Source organism: Phycodurus eques, chromosome 5 (assembly GCF_024500275.1).
Source record: "Phycodurus eques isolate BA_2022a chromosome 5, UOR_Pequ_1.1, whole genome shotgun sequence".
Classification (NCBI taxonomy): domain Eukaryota; kingdom Metazoa; phylum Chordata; class Actinopteri; order Syngnathiformes; family Syngnathidae; genus Phycodurus; species Phycodurus eques.
In genome coordinates, this window is record NC_084529.1 from 209,464 (window position 1) to 234,766 (window position 25,303).

Genomic DNA, 25,303 nt, shown 5'->3' on the forward strand with positions numbered 1-25,303 from the left:
TTTCTTCGTTTGAACTGACAGTATGTACAACAATGACAATTTGCCAGCCGCATACAAACTTAATTAGGGTCTGTGAAATACAGTATTATCCATAACTCTTACCGTGTCAATCTCAAATTTCCTCTTCCTGGAGATGCGGACGTTTGGTTGTCGAGATCCGTGACCATCTGGGCACCTTCGTTGGTATAATGCGACCATAACAGCAAGATTAATTTAAAACATTTACAAAACATGCTGCCCCATCGTCCTAATATATCTTCAATGTTTAGGAGACCAGTACCCTTCAATCTCCGGGTTCTCCAATAGGATTGTGCACCACCACCTACGCAGATCTGGCATGTATGCTAAAATAGCAGAAGTACAATACATTTTCAGTAGGCTACAAAAAAGGATTGTACCAGGCCCACAAATTAAGAGCATACAAAGGAGATTATACATCCTAAGGCTGCATGGGTGAGAAGACCCAGAAAAATCCAAAATCAAAATAAACAAACAAACCTAAAGGTAATGGGCTGGGGGTGGAATAACGAAAGGCAAATGAAATGAAACATGTTATGGTGATATACACTATATGTGTAGTAGCATCGTACTTACACCTCCATCCATCCATTTTAAACAGCGCTTATCCTGGTTCGTGTCACGGGGCGCCGGAGCCCATCCCAGCTGACTTTGGGCGAAAGGCGGACGACACCCTCAACTGGTCGCCAGACGGTCGCAGGGCACAGCTCGACACGGACAACCGCCGGCGCTCATATTCACACGGTCGCTGAGCGGGAACTGAACCCACGCTGCCCGCACCAAAGTCAGGCGTGTGTACCACTACACCATCAGTGACGGCCATACTTACACCTGTAAAATCCAACGGAACCCCCATGACGGTATACCAGGAGTACTGCAAAATGTGCAAATACATCAAAACTTGATTTTCTTTCGTTGCATGCCATCACAAAGCTGATGAGTCTTATGCCAGTGAAGGAAAGGCCTGTTTGGAATAGAAATCACTGGTGGACATTTCCCCCCCACCCCTCTCAGAGTCAAGCTTTCACTTACCATTAACATGAATATACCACAGTCATTACTGCCATAATTTTGTGCAGGAAGGTCCTGTAAAAATTAGCAAGCGAGATACAAAATTGAACATCTTAAATACAGTATCAAACTATGTGTGTAAGCTTCAAGCATCAGCCCAAATCATGACATGTTTTCACCTCTAGATCAAGGCTTGAGAGCTCTGACCATCTTCCGGGCTTGATGTGGAGGAGGGCAACATTCATTCCTGTTATGGATTTTTAAAAAACAGCAGTGACGAATCACATTTGTAAAGTATGTAGAAATGTTTTTCTAATTTCTTACGATTAAATACTAAAAAAAACATTCATTTTCATTTTGCCATAATTTGCCGACCATGAAAAAATAGCTCAATTCACAAAAAATACGGATTTTGTGGTCGCTGAGGCAAAAACTCGGGCATGGGAGGAGTTTGGTGAGGCAATGGAGAACGACTTCCAGACCACTTCCAGGAAATTCTGGTCCACTATCCGGCATCTCAGGAGGGGGAAGGAGTGCACCATCAACACTGTGTATAGTGGGGATGGAGTGCTGCTGACCTCAACACGAGACGTTGTGACTTGGTGGACACTTCGAAGACCTCCTCATTTCTACTGACACGCCTTCCCAAGAGTCTTCGGGCTCTGAGGCGGGCTATGTCCGGGTTTGAGGTCACCGAGATGGTTAAAAAGCTCCTGGGTGGCAGGGCCCCGGGGGTGGATCAGAATCAGAATCAGAATCATCTTTATTTGCCAAGTATGTCCAAAAAAACACACAAGGAATTTGTCTCCGGTCGTTGGAGCCGCTCTAGTACGACAACAGACAGTCATTTGACAGAGAACACTTTGAGACATAAAGACATTGACAAAAAAAAAAAAACAGTCACTGAGCAGTAAAGGGTTATCTGGTAATGCCAGTACAGTTTTATTTTTTTGGGACAATTGTGCAAAAGATGCAGATTCCTCTCGCACTTAGAGCAGTTCGAATGACTAATATTGCAATAGATCCACCTGGAGTTCCTAATGGCTCTGGATGTTGTGGGGCTGTCCTGGCTGACAAGCCTCTGCAACATCGCGTGGACATCGGGGACAGTGCCTCTGGATTGGCATACCGGGGTGGTGGTCACCTTTTTAAAAAGGAAGACTGGACAGTGTGTTCCAACCATAGGGTGATCACATTCCTCAACCTCCCTGGTAAGGTCTATTCATGTGATCCTCCTCTCCAGAATGTGATCATTCTGGAGAGGAGGATCCATCTGGAAGGAGCAGTGTGTTTTTCATCCTGGCCGTGGAACAGTGGACCAGCGCTACAGCCTCAGAAGTATCCTTGAGGGTACATGGGAGTTCGCCCAACCAGTCTACATGTGTCTTGTGGACTTGGAGAAGGCGTTCGACCGTGTCCCTTGGGGAGTACTGTGGAGGGTGCTCCGGGAATATGGGGTACCGGACCACCTAATAAGGGCTGTTCGGTCCCTGTACGACTGGTGCCAGAGTTTGGTCTGCGTTGCCGGCAATAAGTCGAATGTTTCCAGTGAGAGTTTGACTCAGCCAAGGCTGCCCTTGGACTCCGCCAAGGCTGCAAATAATTTCTAGGCGCAGTCAGGTTGTTGAGTGGGTCTGGTTTGGCGACGTCAGTATTACGTCTCTGCTTTTGGAAAATGATGTGGTTCTGATGGCTGCATCGAGTCGTCACCTTTAACTCTCGCTGGAGCGGTTCGCAGCCGCTTGTGAAGCAGCTGGGATGGTAATCAGCAGCTCCTAATCTGAGACCGCGGTCCTCAGTCGGAAAAGGGTGGAGTGCCCTTTTCGGGTCGAGGAAGACTTCTGCCCCAAGTGGAGGAATTCAAGTATCTCAGGGTCTTGTTCACAAGTGAGGGAAGAATGGAGCGGGAGATCAACAGGCGGATTGGTGCAGTGTCTGCAGTAATGTCAATTCTGTATCGGTTTGTCATGGTAAGCAAAGAGCTGCGCTAAAAGGCAAAGCTCTCAATTTACTGGTCTATCTACGTCCCTACCCTCACTTTTGGTAAAAAGCTGTGGGTCGTGACCGAAAGAACAAGATCGCGGATACAAGCGGCCGAAATGACAGGGTGTCTCTCTTAGAGATAGGGTGAGAAGCTTGGTCATCCAGGAGGGGCTCAGAGTTGAGCCGCTCCTCCTCCACATCGAGAGGAGGCAGATGAGCTGGCTTGGGCATCTGGTTAGGCTGCCGTCCGCACGCCTCACTGGTGAGGTGTTCCGGGCACGTCCCACCGGTAGGAGGCCTCGGGGACGACCCGGGACACGCTGGAGAGACTATGGCTCCCGGCTGGCCTGGGAATGACTTGGGATCCCCCCGGAAGAGCTGGACGAAGTGGCTGGGGAAAGGGAAGTCTGGCGTCCGTGCTTAAGCTGCCGCCTCCACGACCCAACCTCAGATAAGCGTAAGAAACTAGATGGATGGATGAATATGACCCGCAAATGCACCCAGCTAATGCAATATTCAAACATTACAATGTTTTTAAAAATATAACTAGGTGACCTACGAGAGTAGCCATGGGTCAACAAAACATGTTGGTTGGCTTAGTGCTTGCCAGACACAAGCCTCCAGAATGGTGACGTTTTGAAATCAATACTGTAGCGGATGCGCCCGATGGAACATTGTCAACGGCAACAACTAAGAGTTGATAACCTTGCATTCCTCCCCTCTGACCCTCAACGAGCAGGTCTGTTTTCACAAGACACAGGAAATCTGGTTTATATCACCCGGACCATAAACTAGTTAACAGTCCTCCCCTAGCCACTCTTAACGGTTTTTCCTACAAATACCTTTCTCTACGGACTGATCTAATGAGCAAGAATTTGGGAAACCTTCTTTTCAAAGGAACTCAAATGGAGTGCAATGAACCATTTTTATTGTCCCAGCGGACGCTCTGGGGTCATTGGTGGAACACGGGCGACACCCACTGGCCTTTAAGAGTTACTATAAGCTGGGGACTATTGCCCACAGTTTTCACCAAATTTAAATGTCTGTTTTGATAGTTTACGAACTTTGCACGAACGCTCCCATCGTATATCATGATACCAATGTCACCAATGACTGTTTTCCCACAGGTCTGCTGCCAAATCTGTTTATTAACCGGATAAGTTGATTGTGTTTACCTCAGACAACCCGGAGATGTTAAGTAACGGACCTTAAGTGTTATTAGCCACCAAATAAGGTTGAAACACTCATTGCATAGATTAACCATGGTGTGTGTGACAATGCAAAAGCTGGGAATTAATTTCTTATTCCACTGGTTTTAAATCACAAATAATTCCATCCATCCATCCATTTTCTGAGCCGCTTCTCCTCACTAGGGTCGCGGGCGTGCTGGAGCCTATCCCAGCTATCATCGGGCAGGAGGCGGGCTACACCCTGAACTGGTTGCCAGCCAATCGCAGGGCATCACAAATAATTCTAGGGTGAAATTCAATACTACAGGCGTGGTCTCTCTTTTCTGATCTTGCCTTTGAGGGCAACCCCTTTTTTCTTGGTACTAAAGATGGGAGCCTTTTGTTCTCTCGTCTCTTGTTCTCCTTCTCCGCCGAAGACGCTGGCTCCTAGCCAGGAAGCCCCACCTCTCACCACAAGGTGGGGAAGGCACACCGAAACGGGCTAGGCCCGGCCAAACCTTCCTTGCCGTTCCGACAACCGCTGACCGCAGAGACATTCTGCAAAATCCCAAATCACATTTTTGTGTGAGGGTGGGTCACCACCAAGAGGAACCAGGCAGGAAGAAGTTTTCCCTGACCACGCGACGAACAACGACACCCAGGCGCTCGGCCAGTCTCCCTTGTTTTCCCTTTTTCTCCCTCTTTTTTCTCCAAACCAACCTATCGAAGTCCTCGTCCGAGAATCTGTAGCTGTAGATTTGTGTTTATTGTCATTCTAAACGTAGTGTTACCTATCTGTATCCAGTAGTTATTGGTCAGCGGACATGGAAAGATCTTCCCATTTAGTGATTGGTAAATGCATTGATTTCCATCCATCCATTTTCCGAGCCGCTTCTCCTCACGCGGGTCGAGGGCGTGCTGGAGCCTATCCCAGCTATCGCCGGGCAGGAGGCGGGGTACACCCTGAACCGGTTGCCAGCCAATCACAGGGCACATACAAACAAACAACCATTCGCACTCACATTCACACCTAAGGGCAATTTAGAGTCCCCAATGAATGCATGTTTTTGGGATGTGGGGAGGAAACCGGAGTGCCCGGAGAAAAGCCACGCAGGCACGGGGAGAACATGCAAACTCCACACAGGCGGGGCCGGGGATTGAACCCGGGTCCTCAGAACTGTGAGGCAGATGTGCTAACCAGTCGGGTGCATTGATTTAGTGCATGAAATTAATTTATAAACTCCGGCAGTTCTAGGGTACTCTGGAGTGTTGGTATTCTTTTTTTTTTTTATTGCTGCTTTAAATTGATTGTATTGAAGAAAGTTTCCGCCTGTTATTTGGAATTCTTGGAACAGTTCATCATCAGTTCATGTCCTAAAAACATTATCGTTACATATTTGTTGTATGTGGTCAATTCCATGTTGTTCCCATGTACTAAAATGAAGGAGTATATTATTAATTTCGAAATCTGGATTATGCCAGATTGGGGAGACTGCGAGATTCTAAATTTTGCCACCGAGCCGTTAAGGTGGATGCGATGATTGGGTTCTTGAAACATTTATGGCATTTAAGAAATAAATAAATGGAAATAAATGGGAGTTTGATTTTGTTGCAGTCTATCTGTTCCAATTCTAGCCAAGAACGATGCTCCTCATTGTGATGCCTCCATTTGATGAGGTATTGTAATTGGTTAGCTAAATAACAGCGTTTAAAGTTGGGAGCATTTAGGCACAGTTTTACAGTTCCCTCCTGTTTCTGAAGAGTGGATAGACTAATTCTATTTTTCTTATTTCTTTGAATAAAAATGTGTCACAGCAGAATCGAAGGTTTAAAACTATTTACATGTAGTCTTAAATGGAATCATTGAGAATAAATAATTGATTTGAGGTAAGGATTTCATTTTTATTTTCACCTTTCTACACTGTCAGTTGGTGTTAGTCAGACATGCCCTTTAGACCACTCACATGGAGTTACATCTGCTCGCTGTGCAAAGTTACGTTTATCTACCGAATCAGCCAATGAGCTTATTAGACCTCCAGTGGCTTCCAAACTGCATGTTGGTCAACTGTTTGCACACAAACTGGTACGTACGTAACTGTCCACTCACCAAGCGTCATCACTTCTAAACGCTTTCCGCTCTGATTGCGTCCATGTTTACAGAGTGCACATGCACGCAATCATTTTGAAAAAAACAAGGTACCTGATCCAGGATAGACCAGTGGTTAGCCCACCTGCCTAACTGCTCTTGAGGTTCCGAGTTTGAGTTTCTGCTCAGGCCTTCCTCTGTCAAGTTTGCATGTTCAACCTACCACTAATTTTGAAAGGCCAACTCAGCACGCACGTGCACACACACGCAATCACACACACACACACACACACACACACACACACATTTACTTGAAACGTTTTTTTGGAAGGCAGGAGACCAATTGAATTTGACCTTCAAGCTCATCAATTAAACAAGGGCGGGCGGCATTTATATCTTCCCCACCAAATGATCTAAAAAAAAAAAAAGTATCCTTCGTGCTCAGAACTTGCCAGTAACCTTTAAGTAAATCAAACTTAGTGACATTCTTTGCAAAATCACCTGATCGAGACAATCCTCCATACGGTAGAATGGAAAGGGGTCAAATTTGGTCTTTTTTTTTTTGATCTTCCTGTAAAGCTGTATTTGCACAATGTTCCCGGCAGCCACGGCAGCTCTGTTTCAGGCCACCGTGGACAAACGGGATGACCGTGACATTGCAGAGCGATAGGATGGGCAAACATGACAGGCCCTAAGGCCTGGCCAAGTCTTTCAATCGTCAACACAATTGCCACAGCAGTCACTGTGTTGGTTGAGAAACCGAGTAAAACGGGGTGCACACAATTAAATCTGTAATGTAATACGGCGTAACACAACTTGGAAGTGATCCGTAGTGTGATGGGAAGCATTGTATTTCCCAGCATCTCACACTTAACCCCTACAACTCTTCTAAAGAGAGAGTGTGAGTGAGAGAGAGAGAGAGAGAGAGAGACAAAGACAGAGAGCCAGAGAGACGAGCAGAGAAGACTGTTTATTAGTATTCCAATTACTATTTCTTTTCATATTTACGTGAAAAAATTAAAAATTGGGCAGCAGAAATTAGGGTGGTTTATTTTATTATTATGATCTATTCCTCTTTTGCTTTGATTAATCATTTATCATTTATCGTCAGATTTGATGCTTTTGTCACAGACTTCCCCGACAAGTGAAATGCTTTTCTTTTACAAATGTGGGAATGAAATAGAGAGAGAGAGAGAGAGAGAGAGAGAGAGAGAGGCTATTTTGAAGGAGCATGTCAAATAATCGTTAGTTTCAACCCTAATCGATAGAATTAATATATCATTGAATATACTGTATTAGTACGGGCCAAAATGTTGCTGGTTCTCCCTCCCTTACTTAAAATGTGCGTTCAAAATATTAGACCTTTTAAATCAATTAGGGTGACATACTAATTTCATTCAGTGCACTCCTCTGTTGCTGCAAGCGGCTCTGCCTCCTGAAGCCAAAAACAGGATTAGCGACGAGTTGACGTCACGCTCGAAACATCATTGTGGAATAGCAAAGTCGCCAAATCGACCAGTTGACTTTTCGTCAGACCTTCCTGGAGGCCACGGACCACGCACGTCCGACCCAGATGTATGACAGAGATGCCATTTTACATATGGACACAATATGTGCATATGTCTGTTTTCTTTTTTAATTCAACCAATGTACATCACAGTATCTTAATACATTTCATGCCCCAGTGCATGTATAACAGATCCACTCTTCGACAACAACAACAACAAAATATCAACATATTGTGATAGTTTTTTTTCCAGTGCAAAGGGATCTCATGCATAAAAATTACCATTCAAATATGGCACAAAAATGCTGGACAGGACACCAACATTAAGTGCAAGAACTAATTTTGCCCATGTTTGCACCCAAAACAACTCCTGAAATTTCTCGTCATAACATATCAGTACTGTTGGTGTCTTCACTATGATAGTAGAGTGCCAGTCTCACAGATTACTCCCCTGTCAAAACTTACACTCCACACTGTTTGTTGAACAAAACTACAGCCTCGGGAGTTTTAAGATAATTTTACAAGGAATAAATATTCATTCATTAATTTTCCATTCCCCTTATCCTCGCTATGGTGGCGGGCGTACTGGAGCCTACCGCAACTATCTTCGGGCGAAAGGGGAGCTACACCCTGATCTGGTCGCCAGCCAATCGCAGGGGACATATAACCACACAGCCATTTAGAGTCTTCAATTAACCTACCATGCATGTTTTGGGGATGTGGGAAGAAACCGGAGTACCCGGAGAAAACCCACTGAGGCACGGGGAGAACATGCAAACGCCACACGGGCGAGGCCGGATTTGAACCCCGGTCCTCAGAACTGTGAGCCGGATGAGCTAACCAGTTGTCCACCGTGCCGCAATGAAATAAATAAATAAATAAACATGGGTAGCTTATGCCAGTCTAGTAGGTTGTAGCTTTGATCCTTAGTGCCCCCTCAGCATCCCTTGACGCTGTGTACGAATGAGGTATGTGCATGAATGTATCATTACTCAGTCATTATGCTGTCTTCTTTGCAAAATTGTGTGAATTAGGTAAAATTGTAAATATTATTTCAAGTCAACAATTTTCGAGTGCGTATTCTGATGGATTCAGAATGCAGCCCTATGGTGCAAACTGTAGGCCGGTCCCAAGCCCGGATAAATGCAGAGGGTTGCGTCAGGAAGGACATCTGGCTTAAAACTTTGCCAAACAAATATGAGCGTTCATCCAAAGAATTCCATACCGGATCGGTCGTGGCCCGGGTTAACAACGTCCGCCACCGGGGCCGTCAACCTGCAGGGCGCCGGTGGAAATTCAGCTACTGTGGGTCAAAGTCGAAGAAGAAGAGGAAGAGGTAGAAAGCGGTTTCTTCGGCAGAAAGAGAAGAGGAAAGCACAGAGCCTAGAACTGAATGTGGAGACTGAATGTTAGGACAAAGACAGGAACATCTCAGGAGTTGGTTGACATGATGATTAGGAGAAAGGTTGATATATTGTGTGTCCAGGAGACCAGGTGGAAAGGCAGTCAGGCCAGAAGTTTAGGGGCAGGGTTTCAATTATTTGACCATGGTGTAGATGGGAAGAGAAATGGAGTCGGTTATTTTAAAAGAAGAGTTGGCTAAGAATGTCTTGGAGGTGAAAAGAGTATCAGATCGAGTGATGAGGCTGAAACTTGAAATTGAGGCTGTTATGTATAATGTGTTTAGTGGCTATGCCCCACAGGTAGGATGTGACCTAGAGGTGAAAGAGAAATTCTGGAAGGAGCTAGACGAAGTAGTTCTGAGCATCCCAGACAGAGAGAGAGTCGTGATTGGTGCAGATTGTAATGGACATGTTGGTGAAGGTAATAGGGGTGATGAAGAAGTGATGGGTAAGTAAGGCATCCAGGAAAGGAACTTGGAGGGACAGATGGTGGTAGACTTTGCAACAAGGATGGAAATGGCTGGAGTGGACACTTTTTTCCAGAAGAGGCAGGAACATAAGGTGACCTAGAAGAGCGGACGTAGAAGCACACAGGTGGATTACATCGTGTGCAGACGATGTAATCTGAAGGAGGTTACCGAGTGTTAGGTTGTGGTAGGGGAGAGTGTGGCTAGACTGCATAGGATGCTGGTATTTAAGATGACTCTGGTGGTGGGGAGGAAGATTAAGAAGACAAAGGCAGCACAGAGAACCATGTGGTGGAAGCTGAGAAAGGAAGTGTGTTGTGTGGTTTTAGGAGAAGAGATGAGACAGACTCTTGCTGGACAGGAGGAGCTTCCAGATGACTGGGCCACTGCAGCCAAGGTGATCAGAGAGGCAGGCGGAGAGTACTTGGTGTATCTTCTGGCAGGAAAGGAGAGAAGGAGACTTGGTGGTGGAACCTCACAGTACAGGAAATCATACAAGGAAAAAGGTTAGCTACGAAGAAGTGGGACACAGAGAGGACCGAGGAGAGGCAAAAGGAATACATTGAGATGCGACACAGGGCAAAGGTAGAGGTGGCAAAGGCCAAACAAGAGGCATATGATGACATGTATGGCAGGTTGGACACTAAAGAAGGAGAAAAGGATCTATACAGGCTGGCCAGACAGAGGGATAGAGATGGGAAGGATGTGCAGCAGGTTAGGGTGATTAAGGATAGAGATGGAAATATGTTGACTGGTGCCAGCAGTGTGCTAGCGAGATGGAAAGAATACTTCGAGGAGTTGATGAATGAGGAAAATGAGAGAGAAGGGAGATTAGAAGAGGCAAGTGTGGTGCACCAGGAAGTGGCAATGATTAGTAAGGGGTAAGTTAGAAAGGCATTAAAGAGGATGAAAAATGGAAAGGCAGTCGGTCCTGATGACATTCCTGTGGAGGTATGGAAGCAGCTAGGAGAGGTGGCTGCGGAGTTTTTGACCAGCGTGTTCAATAGAATTCTAGCAGGTGAGAAGATGCCTGAGGAGTGTAGGAAAAGTGTGCTGGTGCCCATTTTTAAGAACAAGGATGATGTGCAGAGCTGTGGGAACTAAAGAGGAATAAAGTTGATGAGCCACACAATCAAGTTATGGAAAAGAGTAGTGGAGGCTAGACTCAGGACAGAAGTGAGTATTTGCGAGCAACAGTATGGTTTCATGCCTAGAAAGAGTACCACAGATACATTATTTGCCTTGAGAATGTTGATGGAAAAGTACAGAGAAGGTCAGAAGGAACTACATTGTGTCTTTGTAGATCTAGAGAAAGACTATGAGAGGAACTGTGGTACTGCATGCGGAAGTCTGGAGTGGCAGAGAAGTATGTTAGAATAGTACAGGACATGTACGAGGGCAGCAGAACAGCGGTGAGGTGTGCTGTAGGTGTGACAGACGAATTTAAGGTGGAGGTGAGACTGCATCAGGGATCAACCCTGAGCCCCTTCCTGTTTGCAGTGGTGATGGATAGGCTGACAGATGAGGTTAGACTGGAATCTCCGTGGACCATGATGTTTGCAGATGTCATTGTGATCTGCAGTGAAAGCAGGGAGCAGGTGGAGGAACAGTTAGAAAGATGGAGGCATGCACTGGAAAGGAGAGGAATGAAGATTAGCCGAAGTAAGACAGAATATATGTGCATGAATGAGAGGGGTGGTGGGGGAAAGAGTGAGGCTACAGGGAGAAGAGACAGCAAGGGTGGAGGACTTGGGGTCAACAGTCCAGAGCAATGGTGAGTGTGGTCAGGAAGTGAAGAAACTGGTCCACGCAGGTTGCAACGGTTGAAGGAAGGTGTCAGGTGTGTTATGTGGCAGAAGAGTCTCTGCTAGGATGAAGGGCAAAGTTTATAAAACAGTGGTGAGGCCAGCCATGATGCCACTGAAGAGACAACAGGAAGCAGAGCAAATTAAGATGTTGAGGTTCGCTCTCGGAGTGACCAGGTTGGATAAAATTAGAAATGAGCTCATCGGCGGGAGAGCCGAGGTTCGAAGTTTTGGAAACAAAGTTAGAGAGAGAGCAGACTTGGATGGTTCGGGCACGTCCAGAGGAGAAATAGTGAGTCTATTGGTAGAAGGATGATGGGGATGGAGCTGCCAGGCAAGAGAGCGAGAGGAAGACCAAAGAGAAGGTTGATGGATGTCGTGAGGGAAGACATGAGGGCAGTTGGTGTTCGAGAGGAGGATGCAGGAGATGGGCTGACGTGGAAAAGGATGACGCGCTGTGGCGACCCCAAAAGGGACGAGCCCAAAGCAAAAGAAGATTCTGATGGACTCAGAATGTTATTGATCTAATTTACAATTATGAGCTGATCATAATCATGATTGTATGATCATTGTAATTTAGGTCAAGTAACATTCTGATCATAATTATGATCTGATTATAATTGTCCATCCATCCATCCATTGTCTGAGCCGCTTCTCCTCACTAGGGTCACGGGCGTGCCGGAGCCTATCCCAGCTGTCATCGGGCAGGAGGCGGGGTACACCCCGAACGGGTTGCCAGCCAATCGCAGGGCACATAGAAACAAACGACCATTCGCACTCACATTCACACCTACGGGCAATTTAGAGTCTTCAATCAACCGAGCATGCATGTTTTTGGGATGTGGGAGGAAAGCGGAGAGCCCGGAGAAAAGCCACGACGCAGGCACGGGGAGAACATGTAAACTCCACACAGGCGGGGCCGGGGATTGAACCCCGGTCCTCAGAACTGTGAGGCAGACGCTCTAACCAGTCGTGCCGCTTGATTATAATTGTAATTTAGATAAAATAACATCCTGAGTCCATCAGAATATGCACTAAAAAATTATTGACTTGAAATAATATTTGTATGTCAGCGTTTGTATTTTCTGTCTTCATGTCCAATTAACTTAAAAATACTGTGCTACGTTCAAAGGGTAAATTACATATTAGAACAGTAATGCTTTTTTACCTTGGTGTTCACTGTTCACAATTTTAGCGAATTCAGTAATTCACACAATTTTGTGAAGAAGACAAACCAGTAACGCTACATTCACGCACATACCTCATTCATACACAGCTTCAAGGGATGCTGCGGGGGCGCTTAGGATCCAAGCGGCAACCGGCCAGAATCACACAAGCAGCCCGTGTTTTTTATTGAGTTATTTATTCCGTGTAAAAAGATCTTCAACTCCCGAGGTTGTTGTTTTGTGAAACGTGAAAAGTGTGAAAAGTTTTGACAGGGGGAGATTAGTTTCATCTTCAAGGACAGGCGAGTTGAAAAATCAACATTTGAACGACACGTTCCAGATACGAAGGTGCTTCGTCATTTTTAGTATTTGAATGTTAGTCGGCTAAAATAGAGGAATGATGTTTGGTATTTTTAGATGGTTTTGTGGCATTAACATAATTAGAATTCTGTACACAACCAGAATAGTTACAAAATAATAGTAATGCAAAGTCATTCAACTAATCATTTAGTTGAATGACAAGATATTAAGTTGAAATACCCAAAAAAATAAAATAATAATCACTGGTTTTACTTAAGTGGGCAATGTACAGCACAAAATATCTGAAGTAAATATGTATGAATGAGTCGCGGGTGAACATTTGTGTTTTGACGCTGAGTGTTTGATGCACTTCTTGCAAGAGCAACAAGCGTGCGGTCTGCGGAATCCACCCCCACCCCTTCCCGATAAGGTGCTGGTGAGGGTCGGAGGCGGTATGGTTCTGGTTAGTGATGTAAGGGGGGTGTAGCAGCACAACCCTCTCGGCCTCCACCAATGGTGATATGGGCTGGGTTCAACACCCATTTTGGGAAGGCTTGCTATAAAATGGGCCAATCAAATCCCTCTGCTTTCATTAGTGCAGGAGTCCTTAACTGACGCAATCGCTGCTTTTGGAAAACTTAAGAGTCAATTTATCATGAGGTAAGAATATCTTGATTTTCCTGATATTTGAGTCACATTTTGTTGCGTTAAAAAAAATGAGGCATCGTATTATATTGTGCTGCAGATGATGATGACAATGACGATGATGCTCATCTGCATTACAATGAGTGCATTGAAACTGCATTAAATACAAATATTTCCTACTTAAAATACTTTGGTGGAGGGAACTTTTATAGCTATTGCTTTAGGAAAAGGTACTACAATGGCTCCTAGTATTGCTACCGATTAATCATCATCAGAATCAGAATCATCTTTATTTGCCAAGTATGTCCAAAACACACAAGGAATTTGTCTCCGGTCGTTGGAGCCGCTCTAGTACAACAAACAGTCAATTTACAGAACACTTTGGGGACATAAAGACATTGACAAAAAACAATTGTGCAAAAAGATGCAGAGTCCTCGAGCACTTAGAGCAGTTCGAACGACTCATATTGCAATGACCATTGTGCAAAGGGCGCTGAGACTCCAAGGAGTGTATGCGGTTTAAAGTGACGAGTAGTGCGATCATCTGGGACAATGTCGGTTGTGCAAATGTTACAGATACTCCTCGATCCGTGTGCAAATGGAGCAGATGCTACTCTGGCATGTTATATTATACTGTTGACTCAGCAAATTACAGTATGTTCATAAATATGATTTATTAAATGTACTTAAACAACTACTCTCGGTACTACAACTACTACTAATTATAATAAAATAACACAAGTGCTGTTTGCATGCATTCAAAGATGTTATCATAATTATTGGTGAAGTAGAATATATGTAAATTTGTATTGTGTTCTGCTGGTTAGTTGAAATCTATTATCATATAATACTGATAGCATGGATGAAAAGCAAGTAAATAGATGAGATGAATGAATATAGGCCAAGATCTATTTTATTGTTCTAACAATCATTCTCCGTAACAGTGCTGATGATACCAAGTCTTACTCGGTTCAGAAAAACGAGAATGGCGTTCACAACAAAGCCGCCGTCAATGGCAAACCCCTGAATGGGAACGGAGTCAACGGTAAGGGCCTAAACCGTGTCGGTGTCAATGGAAATTGTTATCCTGTCGAAGGCAAAAACCACAGGGAGACATGGGAAGTCAAGCCTTCCTTGATGGCTGACAACACCCTCAATCCCATAAGGGCCATTGTGGATGGGATGAAGCTCTCCCCAAACCCAGATAAAGCCATGATCGCCCTTTCGATAGGTGAGAAGGTTCTTTGTGGTATCAGATAGTACTGACATTCCATTCATGAAAAAGCAAACCAAAATCATTGAAACAGTCAAGTGCGTATTCCTAACAGAGCAAACTTCTAAAACTGGCTCTTTCTTTTAATCAGACACTGTCTGACTCTGCTAACGCGTTCCTGATTTCCACGTTCTCCTTAGGGGATCCCACTGTCTTTGGTAACCTTCCTACAGATGATCCGATGCTTCAAGCCATGAAAGATGCCATAGATTCACACCAGTACAATGGCTATGCTCCTTCTGTTGGTGAGTCTTAGGTGTCATAAAATGCATCCAGACCCGAGCAACATTCGAAATAGGATCAGGCACAATGATTACAGACACATTCACGCCACCAGCTATATGATATATATGTGTGTATATATACATATATATATATATATATATATATATATATGTATAGCTTTTTTATCTCATGTTGCGTCTTGATAGCAGCTATCTTTAGCAATAAAATCAATATTTAGTGACAAGCTAAATGAAAAAGGCGGGTCATGGGCCTGTTCTTTAAAAAACAAGAACATTCTCTGCAGCCCTGAGGTTCTTCTGCAGGCTGTTACATAAATGGGGTGAGTAAAACTGAAACAATGCCTCGCCGTGAGTGTGTGTCCTGACTTGGAACGATTTAAAAGATGATTCTTCTTCTTCTTCAAGGCCATAGGATCTTCGCGCTTGCGAGGTATAGCAATGTGCGAGCTCAAAATGTAGTTGTTTTTTTTTCTTTACGTCTGTGTAGATTGTCAGTCATCCAGGTCAGTAATCTGCTAAGGTTGAATCGAGGCAACTGGACTCTTCTTGTTAGTTGAACTTGCTGTGGTTTTTGTTTTGTCTGAAAATGATCAAATTCGTCTTATTTATTTTAAAATTATGACCTATTTCAAAATTAAAACTACTGCAGTTCAATGGTCAATATTGCAGTGCATGACCACACCAAAGCATTCGTGGAGACAAGCTAGCGGCCAAAACGATGATGAGATTATTTACCCCCTAATCATTTGAGCAGGCGGCACGGTGGACGACTGGTTAGCACATCTGCCTCACAGTTCTGAGGACCCGGGTTCAAATCTGGCCCCGCCTGTGTGGAGTTTGCACGTTCTCCCCGTGCCTGCGTGGGTTTTCTCCGGGTACTCCGGTTTCCTCCCACATCCCAAAACCATGCGTGCTAGGTTAATTGAAGACTCCAAATTGCCCGTAGGTGCGAATGTGAGTGCGAATGGTTGTTTGTTTAATTGTGCCCTGCGATTGGCTGGCAACCATTTCAGGGTGAACCCCGCCTCCTGCCCGCAGTTAGCTGGGATAGGCTCCGGCTTAGCCGCAACCCTGGTGAGGATAAACGGTGTAGAAAATGGATGGATAATTTGAACAAATTTGTTATTTCAGAAGCAAATATCAATCTGCATTAATCAGTAGACATACCGCCATTCACACTCACATTCACACCAAACGACAATTTTGAGTCTTCACGTAATCTAACATGTATGATTTGGAATGAGCCCACAGCCCACATTTGAAACACCGACCTCAGAGGCGGATGTGTGAACCACTTCAATGTTTTCCAAAACTACTCATCCATATTTATCATTTTACTTGTACCTGTGGCTAGAATAGTGAATCGTGGAGAGTCTCTGTCACCGTAAAGCGCAAGTGCAGTCAATGAATCGGAGTTGTCGACAGCCTCTCAAATATCCACAGTTTCTCCTTGAGTTCCACTCTTTGTGTTATGATAACATAGCTATCAATCCTCTTCTTCCTTGACAATTGTGTCATGTTGTTCTGTGGTTCAATAAAATAACGATGTGCTGGCTCAAAAATGTTATTTCCTGATGAGAACACCAGAGGTCGCAGTTTTTCCGTGCGAGGGCCGTAAAAAATCCATCGTGCTTTTTAAAAACATCTTTGTGATTTCAGGTAGTTATTATCGCTCAAATCTATATTGAAGAGTCCATTTATCCAGATAAGATGGTTTTCATGAGTTCTTTGACACTATAAAGCACACTCTTACGTCCTCAAGCTTTTGTTTTGATGCTTCCGGTTATCGGCAATTTTGACTTGCATATTAGCTAAATATTTAGTTTCGCCCCCGACATTTAGATTTACCATTTAGATTTATAGCCAACGTTTTGTATATGAATATTTCGCATTTAAAATTTGGATTTAACCATTTCATATACGTTCCCAAATATTGTTGTAAATTTGCTGGAAAGGTGACTCTCAGAAATTCATTCCAGTTTTTTTCAAACTTTATTTGACGCTAATGTGACAAAATGTGCTGTGAAACGCTTTACAAACGGCACCCCGTCATATCTTCTCAAGAGTCATCGTTGTACCTGGTCAAAAGGATTTACTAAGTATGAATCATTTAAAGATCTGAAAACAATTATTCCAAATGTTAGATTACATGTGCATACTTCTGTGGACTATAAAATTGTCAACATCAATGGCTCTCTTTCGTTTGCTTTTGCTTGCTGTTTCTTTGTCAAACCAGTATTTTAAGATGTCTGCGTCATTTCGGGCAGGTTACTTGAAGAGCCGACAGGCAGTAGCCAAATTCTACAGCTGCTCTGAGGCTCCTCTAGATGCAGAGGTGAGTTACAGTGTCTGCATTCGAACCATCTTGCGACAGCAGTATAAACGAAAGGTGACATCCTGAAAATTCCTGCAGCATCACGAGGATAAATACATGAATTATTAATAGGTCTGCAATGTGATGTCCTACTTGCGAATTGCTCCCCCCTTATGCAGGATGTCATTTTGACCAGCGGCTGTAGCCAGGCCATTGACCTGGCGATCAGTGTCATGTGTAATCCAGGGGACAACATCCTAGTTCCACGTCCAGGGTTCTCCTTATATAAGACCCTGGCTGTTTCCCTTGGCATCGAGGTCAGACTCTACAACCTGTTGGTATGGGTTTGTTTTTTGGTTTTTCCCTTTTTCTTTTTTCAAAAAGGCCCCAAAATGTCCTTCAGATTCCCACATGAGAAATTTGAAACTGAACTCCGACAAAAGATATGGGATTGTGTTACTCTCAAGCATAGATAGCTCGCATATCGCTTCAGGACTGAAGTATGGCCAATATGTTACAAGACACACGAGGAATTTGTATCCGGTAGTTGGAGCCACTCTAGCGTGACGACAAACAACCACTATGACAACGTGTACATTTAGGACATAAAAAACACAAAGTATGGAGAGTCATTGAGCAATGAAAGTGTACCACTAGTGTGTTGATGCTGATATAACGGCATTGTGCAGGATGGGTCCCAGTAGCGATGTGCAAAATTGGCAGCAGTCAGTGCCAGAACGCTTATGTCACATCCTCATCATTGAAAACATGTCCACCCTCTGATGCATGTGCCGTAATGCCAAGCCAAAAGAGGAAGAAAAACAAAGTCTCAAATCGACGAACAATCATCAACAGTCACGCTTCTATAATCTAAATCAAAGGTAGTGCCAATAGCAATACACTTGACATGTGTATGAAACATTAAAGTTCACAATTTGATCAGTTTTTACTTGAAGACATTTAGCTGTCGGAAATGTTTGCGAAAAGACATCTATTGACTCAGGGTAGGTTACAGGAATGCAGGCACAAATGTTAGCGGGGCATCATACGTTGATTTGATGATTTATTTTGCCACGAGCGTAGATATTGCTACACGACATCTTTCACGACGTAATTGCTCTCGTCAACAGGGCACTTCAAGTATACAATGGGCATTTTTTTGTCGCCACTCGTCATGAAGTCACACAGCTGAGCAAACTTAGAAACCCGTGTAGGGGTCACACACCGGCGTCTCAAGCTTCGCTCCTCCCGCCGCTTTGACGTTACCGCCCGTGCAAAAATCACATGAATCGTTACGATAACAATAATACACAAATGAAGCCGGGGCGAAGAAATGCTGAAGGTGCCCAAGTTTAATAGATTCAACCTTGATAGAAAAATACATTACTTGCAAATTCAAAGTTTGTGACACTTTCTCCTTCACTTCTTTCCTTGAATGCAATTGCTCTCTCTCTCTCTCTCCATGCATGTACAGTCTCAGAAGAAAATATGAGACCACTTTCTTTCTTCAATTTCTCATCAATTTGAATGACTGGTGCTCGGTATATTTCAGGACGTATACAATAAACATGACAGCTAATTCCGTCATACTTTGTCCTATTTCGTATGGTTTCGCATTTTGTTTTGCATCAAGAAAACCATGGAAAATGGCCAGATATCAACTCTTAAAATGTAACTATTGTGAGCTCTTTTTGTTGTCAGCATTAAATTTGGCCAAACGACCAGGCGTTAAAAATGAACAAAACACTGACAAAGCGAGGGTGGTCTCATATTTTTTCCCTTGGCGTGCAGTCTAGTGTTGTTTCATTCGCGAACGTTTCGTTCAAAAGAATGAATCTTTTCAGTGAACGTAATGAACTGAATCACTTTATGAAAGGATTCAATCTTTGAGCGAGTCGGCTGCGAGTGGAAACGGAACGTGTCAATTGCGACGCACAGCTGTTGCTGGTCATTTTTCAAAATAAAACCCATTTGACACGCGAAAACGCAACACAACGGAAATGATCCATTCTCAATATCCTGGTTAGGACAACAGAAATGATATAGATCGGTAATTCCTTCTATGCGGCCTGGTAACAAATGTCTCACAGAGCGGTACCGGTCCGCGGACCGGGGTTTGGGGACCACCGCTCTAACTGGCGTGGGGCTGCGGGGCTGCGGGGCTGGCGGTTCCTGTGCGGTTTGCTGCTGCCTCGCGACACAACGGCCAGACATGTTAGCCCGAATACATTGCACTTCAGGGAAGATGTATTTTTGTCGTGGGCATACCTTGATGGCTAACTGCACGCGAGCCTGGTAGAACTGGGTCCATTACGAATGAGCAAGTGGCAGTTCTGCCGGATGACCACTGCATGGAATAAGAGCACTTAGGTGTTCATATAGTGGGGGATTGAAAATATTCGCCCCAAACCTCTTGACGTTACGAGGATCATTTTTAGCCCCGCCCCTCAAATCAGGAAAATTTAGAAGGTGATAAGAGTTCGAAGGCATGTCTCAACAATGCAGTACGATATTGTTCTTCGTCTTTGCACATGTTTTCAGCGCTTATCTTCAAACATACTTCATGTATTTACAAACAACAAAAGGATTTGCGTTTTGGGGCACTTTATTTTATTAACAGTGGTCGCCTGGTTAGCACATTCGCCTCACAGTTCTTAGGTCACGGGTTCAAATCTGGCCTCCCTGTGGGGAGTTTGCATGTTCTCCCCGTGCCTGCGTTGCTTTTGTCCTACTACACATCATGTTTCATCCCACATTCCAAAAACATGCATGGTAGGTTAACTGAAGAATGGTTGTGTCTCTACATGCTGGCGACCAGTTCAAGGTGTATCCCGTCTCTCACCCAAGTCAGCTGAGATAGGCACACACCCGCGACCCTCGTGAGGATAAGGGGTTCGGAAAATGGATGGATGGATTAATAATTAGACTTACTGTGAGGGAATGTTGTATCGTGTTTATTGACGTCTCATGTCTTGTGATTGGCTGCAGTTAGCTAATCTGAAGTACAGTTCTTATTCAGCAAAGCAAATGTGAGTCCTTCTTGTCCTTGTAATTCACTATCGCCACAATGTAGTAGCACAGAGTGACTTTGAAAAGTAACTTTAATATGATGACTGATTTTGAAGGATTTTCCCTTGGGGATCAAAACTAATGAAACTTTCCAGTCCCATGAATTACAGTACAAATGTAGCAAGTTATTTGTTTCTCGTGTTTGTAGCAGAGGTGATTCATTAAGTCTTTTCAACTTGCCAGCCGGAGAAGTCGTGGGAGGTGGATCTGCAACATCTGGATAGCCTGATTGATGACAGAACATCCCTTCTAATTGTCACTAATCCATCCAACCCATGTGGCTCGGTTTTCACCAAGGGACACCTACAAATGATTCTCGAAGGTCAGCGGAAATATTGCCACAACGCCTACACAAATATGCCCTCTAAATATCTATTTATTGATTGTTCTTTTTCACAGTGGCTTCTCGAAACTGTCTCCCCATCCTGGCAGATGAAATCTACAGTAACATGGTGAGTCCATTGTACAGGTTGTAAAGAGGCGTGTTAGGCGGCAAGTGGTCTTGGCGGACTCGATAGTGCAAGCCAGTAAGGCCGTCCAGGTGGACCATCCGGGAGTCTTGGTGTCAAAAGATTATCCAAATGCACATTTAAAAGGCTTTCGCTCTTTCATTCGCTCACGGGATTTATAACATATATACTGTATATTATATATATGTGGCTGTGGGAAAGTTGGTAGAGCGGGTCGTCCAGTAACCGAAGCGTCACCGGTTCAAATCCTGGCTGAGACTGTCTGCTGTCGAACTGTCCTTGGGCAAGGCACCGAACGCTGACTTGCTCCCAGTGGGCCTGGCAGTGCAGTGAATGTGAGGCTTTATGAAGTGCTTTGGTGTACATCAAGCGCTATATAAGTGCAATCTATTTACCATGTAAAATGGCTGTAGCTCATCCATAAGCACGTGGGCTTTGGAACCGGAGGGAGGGTTCGAGTCTTGATGAGGGGGGGTAATAAATTTAGTTGCCAGCGGTGTAGATGTTAACGGCTGTGTGTTGCCTTCTTTTGAGGGGACAGTATACAGTATTTACACTGTTATATAAGCTGTACACTTACTACTTTACATTGTGGTGCTGTTCCATGAAAATAATAATAATAATAATAATAATAATATTAGACTTCTATAGCACTTTTCTAGACACTCAAGGACCTTTTATAATTGGATACATTATTCATTCACTCCATAGTCACACCTAGCTGACGAAAGCGTGGCTGCCATTCTGCACCGACTACCACATCCAACCACATTCATTCATGATTAAGTGTCTTGCGTAGGGACACAGTGACGACATGCGGTCGTGCGGGATACGAACCGGCGACCCTCCGGTTTCAGGCTCTTAACCTCTGCTCCGTGCTGCCCTCCCGCAACTTATTTTTGTGAGGGGCGGACTCACTTTTGTCTCAACTGTCTGTTGTTCTGTATACATCAGAGTGTAATTAGAATTTCACGGCAAATGCTCTCACAATAACAATCAATCAAATTCAATTATGTAGCTGTTTTAGTTTCAACTTAGTCATACAAACTACCTATTAAGCGAAAAGAACATGCCATACCCTTGTTAAACTGCTGTACATTGAAACACTGGTAATCATCAAAGAAATGATTCTGTTCAAAGACTAATTGGGGTCATTGACTCAAAAATGTCAAGAAATAATGACGTGCAATATTTTCTCAACCAGTTTCTCCCAATTGCATAATGTTTGACTGAACAGTCAAATAATATGCAATTGGTTTAAACACTCCGGTTTCCTCCCACATCCCCAAAACATGCATGAATTGGAGACTCTAAATTGCCCGTAGGTGTGACTGTGAGTGCGAATGGTTGTTTGTTTGTATGTGCCCTGCGATTGGCTGGCAACCCGTTGAGGGTGTACCCCGCCTCCTGCCCCATGACAGCTGGGATAGGCTCCGGCGCGCCCGCGACCCCGCGTGAGGAGAAGCGGCTCAGAAAATGGATGGATGGATTTGGTCAGTGTCTGTAGTCAGCTACTATTTGAATAAAGTGTGTCGCTGTGGTTATGGTTAACAGACAGTCAACTTTGCCACTTATGTAGAGGACCCACACACAACTGCGAGCGCCGACGCTGATGTTTTGGATGACCCCGCCGCGGTCAAGCGAGCTCCTTAGCACACTAGTTCGTTAGCTCTCGGGCTAGCGAACGTAATAAACATTTAACTTTCCCTTAAGTGTCTCTGTTGGGTGGATCTACAAGCAGCACGTGGGGCAAGACTGTGGAGTATTGTACGGAGCCAATGCCGTGAGCCCACTGGTTGCTAATACCTACGAGCTTAGCTGCTAGTAGCAGGCAGTGTTGCCGCAGTTACCTTGAAAAAGTAACTTAGTTATTTTACTGATAGACTTGAGCTTCAAAGTAACTTAGTTACTTTATTGATGACTTCATTTCAAAAGTAACTAAGTTAGAAAAAGTAACTTTTCAGTTACATTCAGCAGCTGTCAAGTGGCAGGAATATCACTTATCCACAGTACAAAAAAAGCATTAACTTAACCGTACCCATTAAATGTACTGGAATCTGACTATTCTAATATAAAAAGAAACGCGTTACATGACTTATGACGTGACCGGACCACATTTTTTGAGTAAGGCGTTACCGGCACCACTGGCGGCAGGCCACTTTGTAGCGGAGCCGCCCAAACCGCTGTCGGCTCTCTCTGTGAGCCACGCGTGGGTCACCACGACAGAGACACCAGCACAAATATCACACAACACTTCAGGGTAGATGCATTTTTCTCGGGTTGTAGGCAGACCTTCATGGCATGATGCACGATGTAGTTGTGATAGAAGTGGGCCAAGCTATTATTACGGGATAACTTGCAATTCCGGGGAGTTGGGGGAGGGCCTCATTCCAGAAAGTATACGCCCAATCAACCACCCCCCCCCCCCCCCCGCCTGTTGTGGTCACGGGGTTAGTTTTTTTTTTTAGCCCGGTCCAGAAAACTGACATGGTGAAAAAATGTTAAGATAGAGTTTTAAGCTATAGCTCAACAATTCAGTACTAAATTGTTTGTTATTGACTTGGGTTCATCTTTAAAGACTAACATTGGTTAACATTAGTGAGTAAAAAGTGTCATTCACAGATAACTGCTCTGTGTACAATGATTTCTGCTAATATCACATCTTAATTTTCAATTCAATAATTGTCAAAGTTATGTTATCGTCCCTAAACCGTATGAAATTGTCAAACATACAGTCTCTCTCTCTATTTTACCTCACCTCAACAGTTGAATACTGCAAAAAGAACTATACATCAAATGTCACCTCAGAAAAATAAAGAAAATCAATATCCGCAGCTGTCGGTAAAATAAACTGACAGTTTTCGCTGAGAAAGGCGACTGCACAAATGTGTCACATATGTTTGTCTTTGTTTTGTATGCATCTTGTGCTGAGAAGGAATTAGTGGGAGTGGAAAGGTTGGGGTTGTTGGGTGCGTTCAGGAAACCTCCCCACACTGCCCATATGTAATCATTCCCCATTTTACATCAGCAGAATGACTGTGCACTTTTCGGCTGCATATGTTTGCAGTCAAAACATAGGTCGAGAAGAAACCAGTGAGGGAATTGGGGGTGGGGTGGACCGTGTGGCCTTTTTGATTTGAATCACTGAGGGGAGGGGAGACTGGATTAGGGTTAGGATCATCAGGTCATTCATGTGAATGTGCTCTCATTCTGAATACAGCTGATGCGCTGAAGTGGTTTTCAACAATTCAGTACGACACAATAGTTGGGTTATATGACTTATTTCAAAGGAGTATTGGCGTGTGACTTCAAGGTAAAACTTCTTAAAAGGCTTTTAAAAGGCATGTACCCATGAGCATTGTTAGGTTTGGCTAAGAGGACATGGGGCAGCTTTCTGTGCCTGCATGACGAATATTGTATTGCTTTGATTAGAACCAGCTTTGTGAATGTGAAACTCACAATGGCCGTCAGTCTCGTTGTAGTTTCACACCGCCTTTATTCTTCCAGACATTTTTCCTTCACCTCAACAATAAATAGTAACAAAATAGACAATTCTCCGCTGTATTGTCATTTCAAATTTCAAATCCCAAAGCAGAATTTCCGATCTCATCGCCCCAACAGTCGAATTCAAGCCTCAAGGCAAAAAATAATAATAATAGGATTTGGCTGCTATAATTCTTGACCCTAGTGGTATTATAACTAAGCACATGGTATGAGGTCAACTGGGAACAGTTTTAAAATGTGAATTTTTTTTTACCAAAATGTCTTTAAAGGTCCGCTTCCATTATTTATTTATTTATGTTTTGGTATAGTCTTTGAAGATCCTTTTTTGGGTTTGAAAGATAATTTGAGTTGGAAAAGCCCTTTTCAAGTTATTGTATTTTAGTTGGTCTTTTCCACCTGGCAGACGGTCTGATTTCTCATTATTATGCGACATGTAAATGAGCTTTCCTGTGACTTGATCGCTGCTCATCTTCCTCAATTTAAATATGGAAAATGGCTGACCGCCGTGGGTCCCTCGGTGTGGGACGTGTCCCGTCCGCCGGGCTGCGCTCAGGTGGACCCCTGGGCCCGGTCCCGCCCCTCGATTGATTGGGCGGGGTCCTCAGCCTCCGTGGTGCAGGCACGGCAATTACAGGACACTTCTGTCAGTCTTTGTCCATGCGAAACGGTGTCAGGGTCATGTTTACCACTGTGTTACATCACCTTTTCTTTTAACAACATTCAAGAAACGTTTGGGAACTGAGGACACTAATTGTTGCAGAATTCTTTCCCATTCTTGCTCGATGTACAGCTTCAGCTGTTCAACAGTCCGGGGTCTCCGTTGTTGTATTTTACACTTCATAATGCGCCACACATTTTCAATGGGAGA

At 44.1% G+C, this 25,303-nt stretch overlaps 1 protein-coding gene across 2 annotated transcripts in view; it reads left to right on the forward strand.

Annotated features, from left to right (window-relative positions):
* Positions 1 to 13,426: 13,426 nt before the first annotated feature.
* Positions 13,427 to 25,303, forward strand: part of tat (tyrosine aminotransferase) — a 29,193-nt gene continuing 17,316 nt past the window's right edge. Inside the window, exons 1-7 of one of the 2 annotated variants that reach the window (XM_061676580.1) lie at positions 13,427 to 13,575; positions 14,505 to 14,791; positions 14,974 to 15,078; positions 17,346 to 17,413; positions 17,572 to 17,730; positions 20,645 to 20,783; positions 20,861 to 20,913. In XM_061676580.1, coding sequence (XP_061532564.1) covers positions 13,571 to 13,575; positions 14,505 to 14,791; positions 14,974 to 15,078; positions 17,346 to 17,413; positions 17,572 to 17,730; positions 20,645 to 20,783; positions 20,861 to 20,913 — 816 coding nt within the window. In that variant the 5' untranslated portion in view covers positions 13,427 to 13,570. The remainder of the gene's footprint in view (positions 13,576 to 14,504; positions 14,792 to 14,973; positions 15,079 to 17,345; positions 17,414 to 17,571; positions 17,731 to 20,644; positions 20,784 to 20,860; positions 20,914 to 25,303) is intronic. The other variant, XM_061676581.1, reaches the window with a different exon arrangement.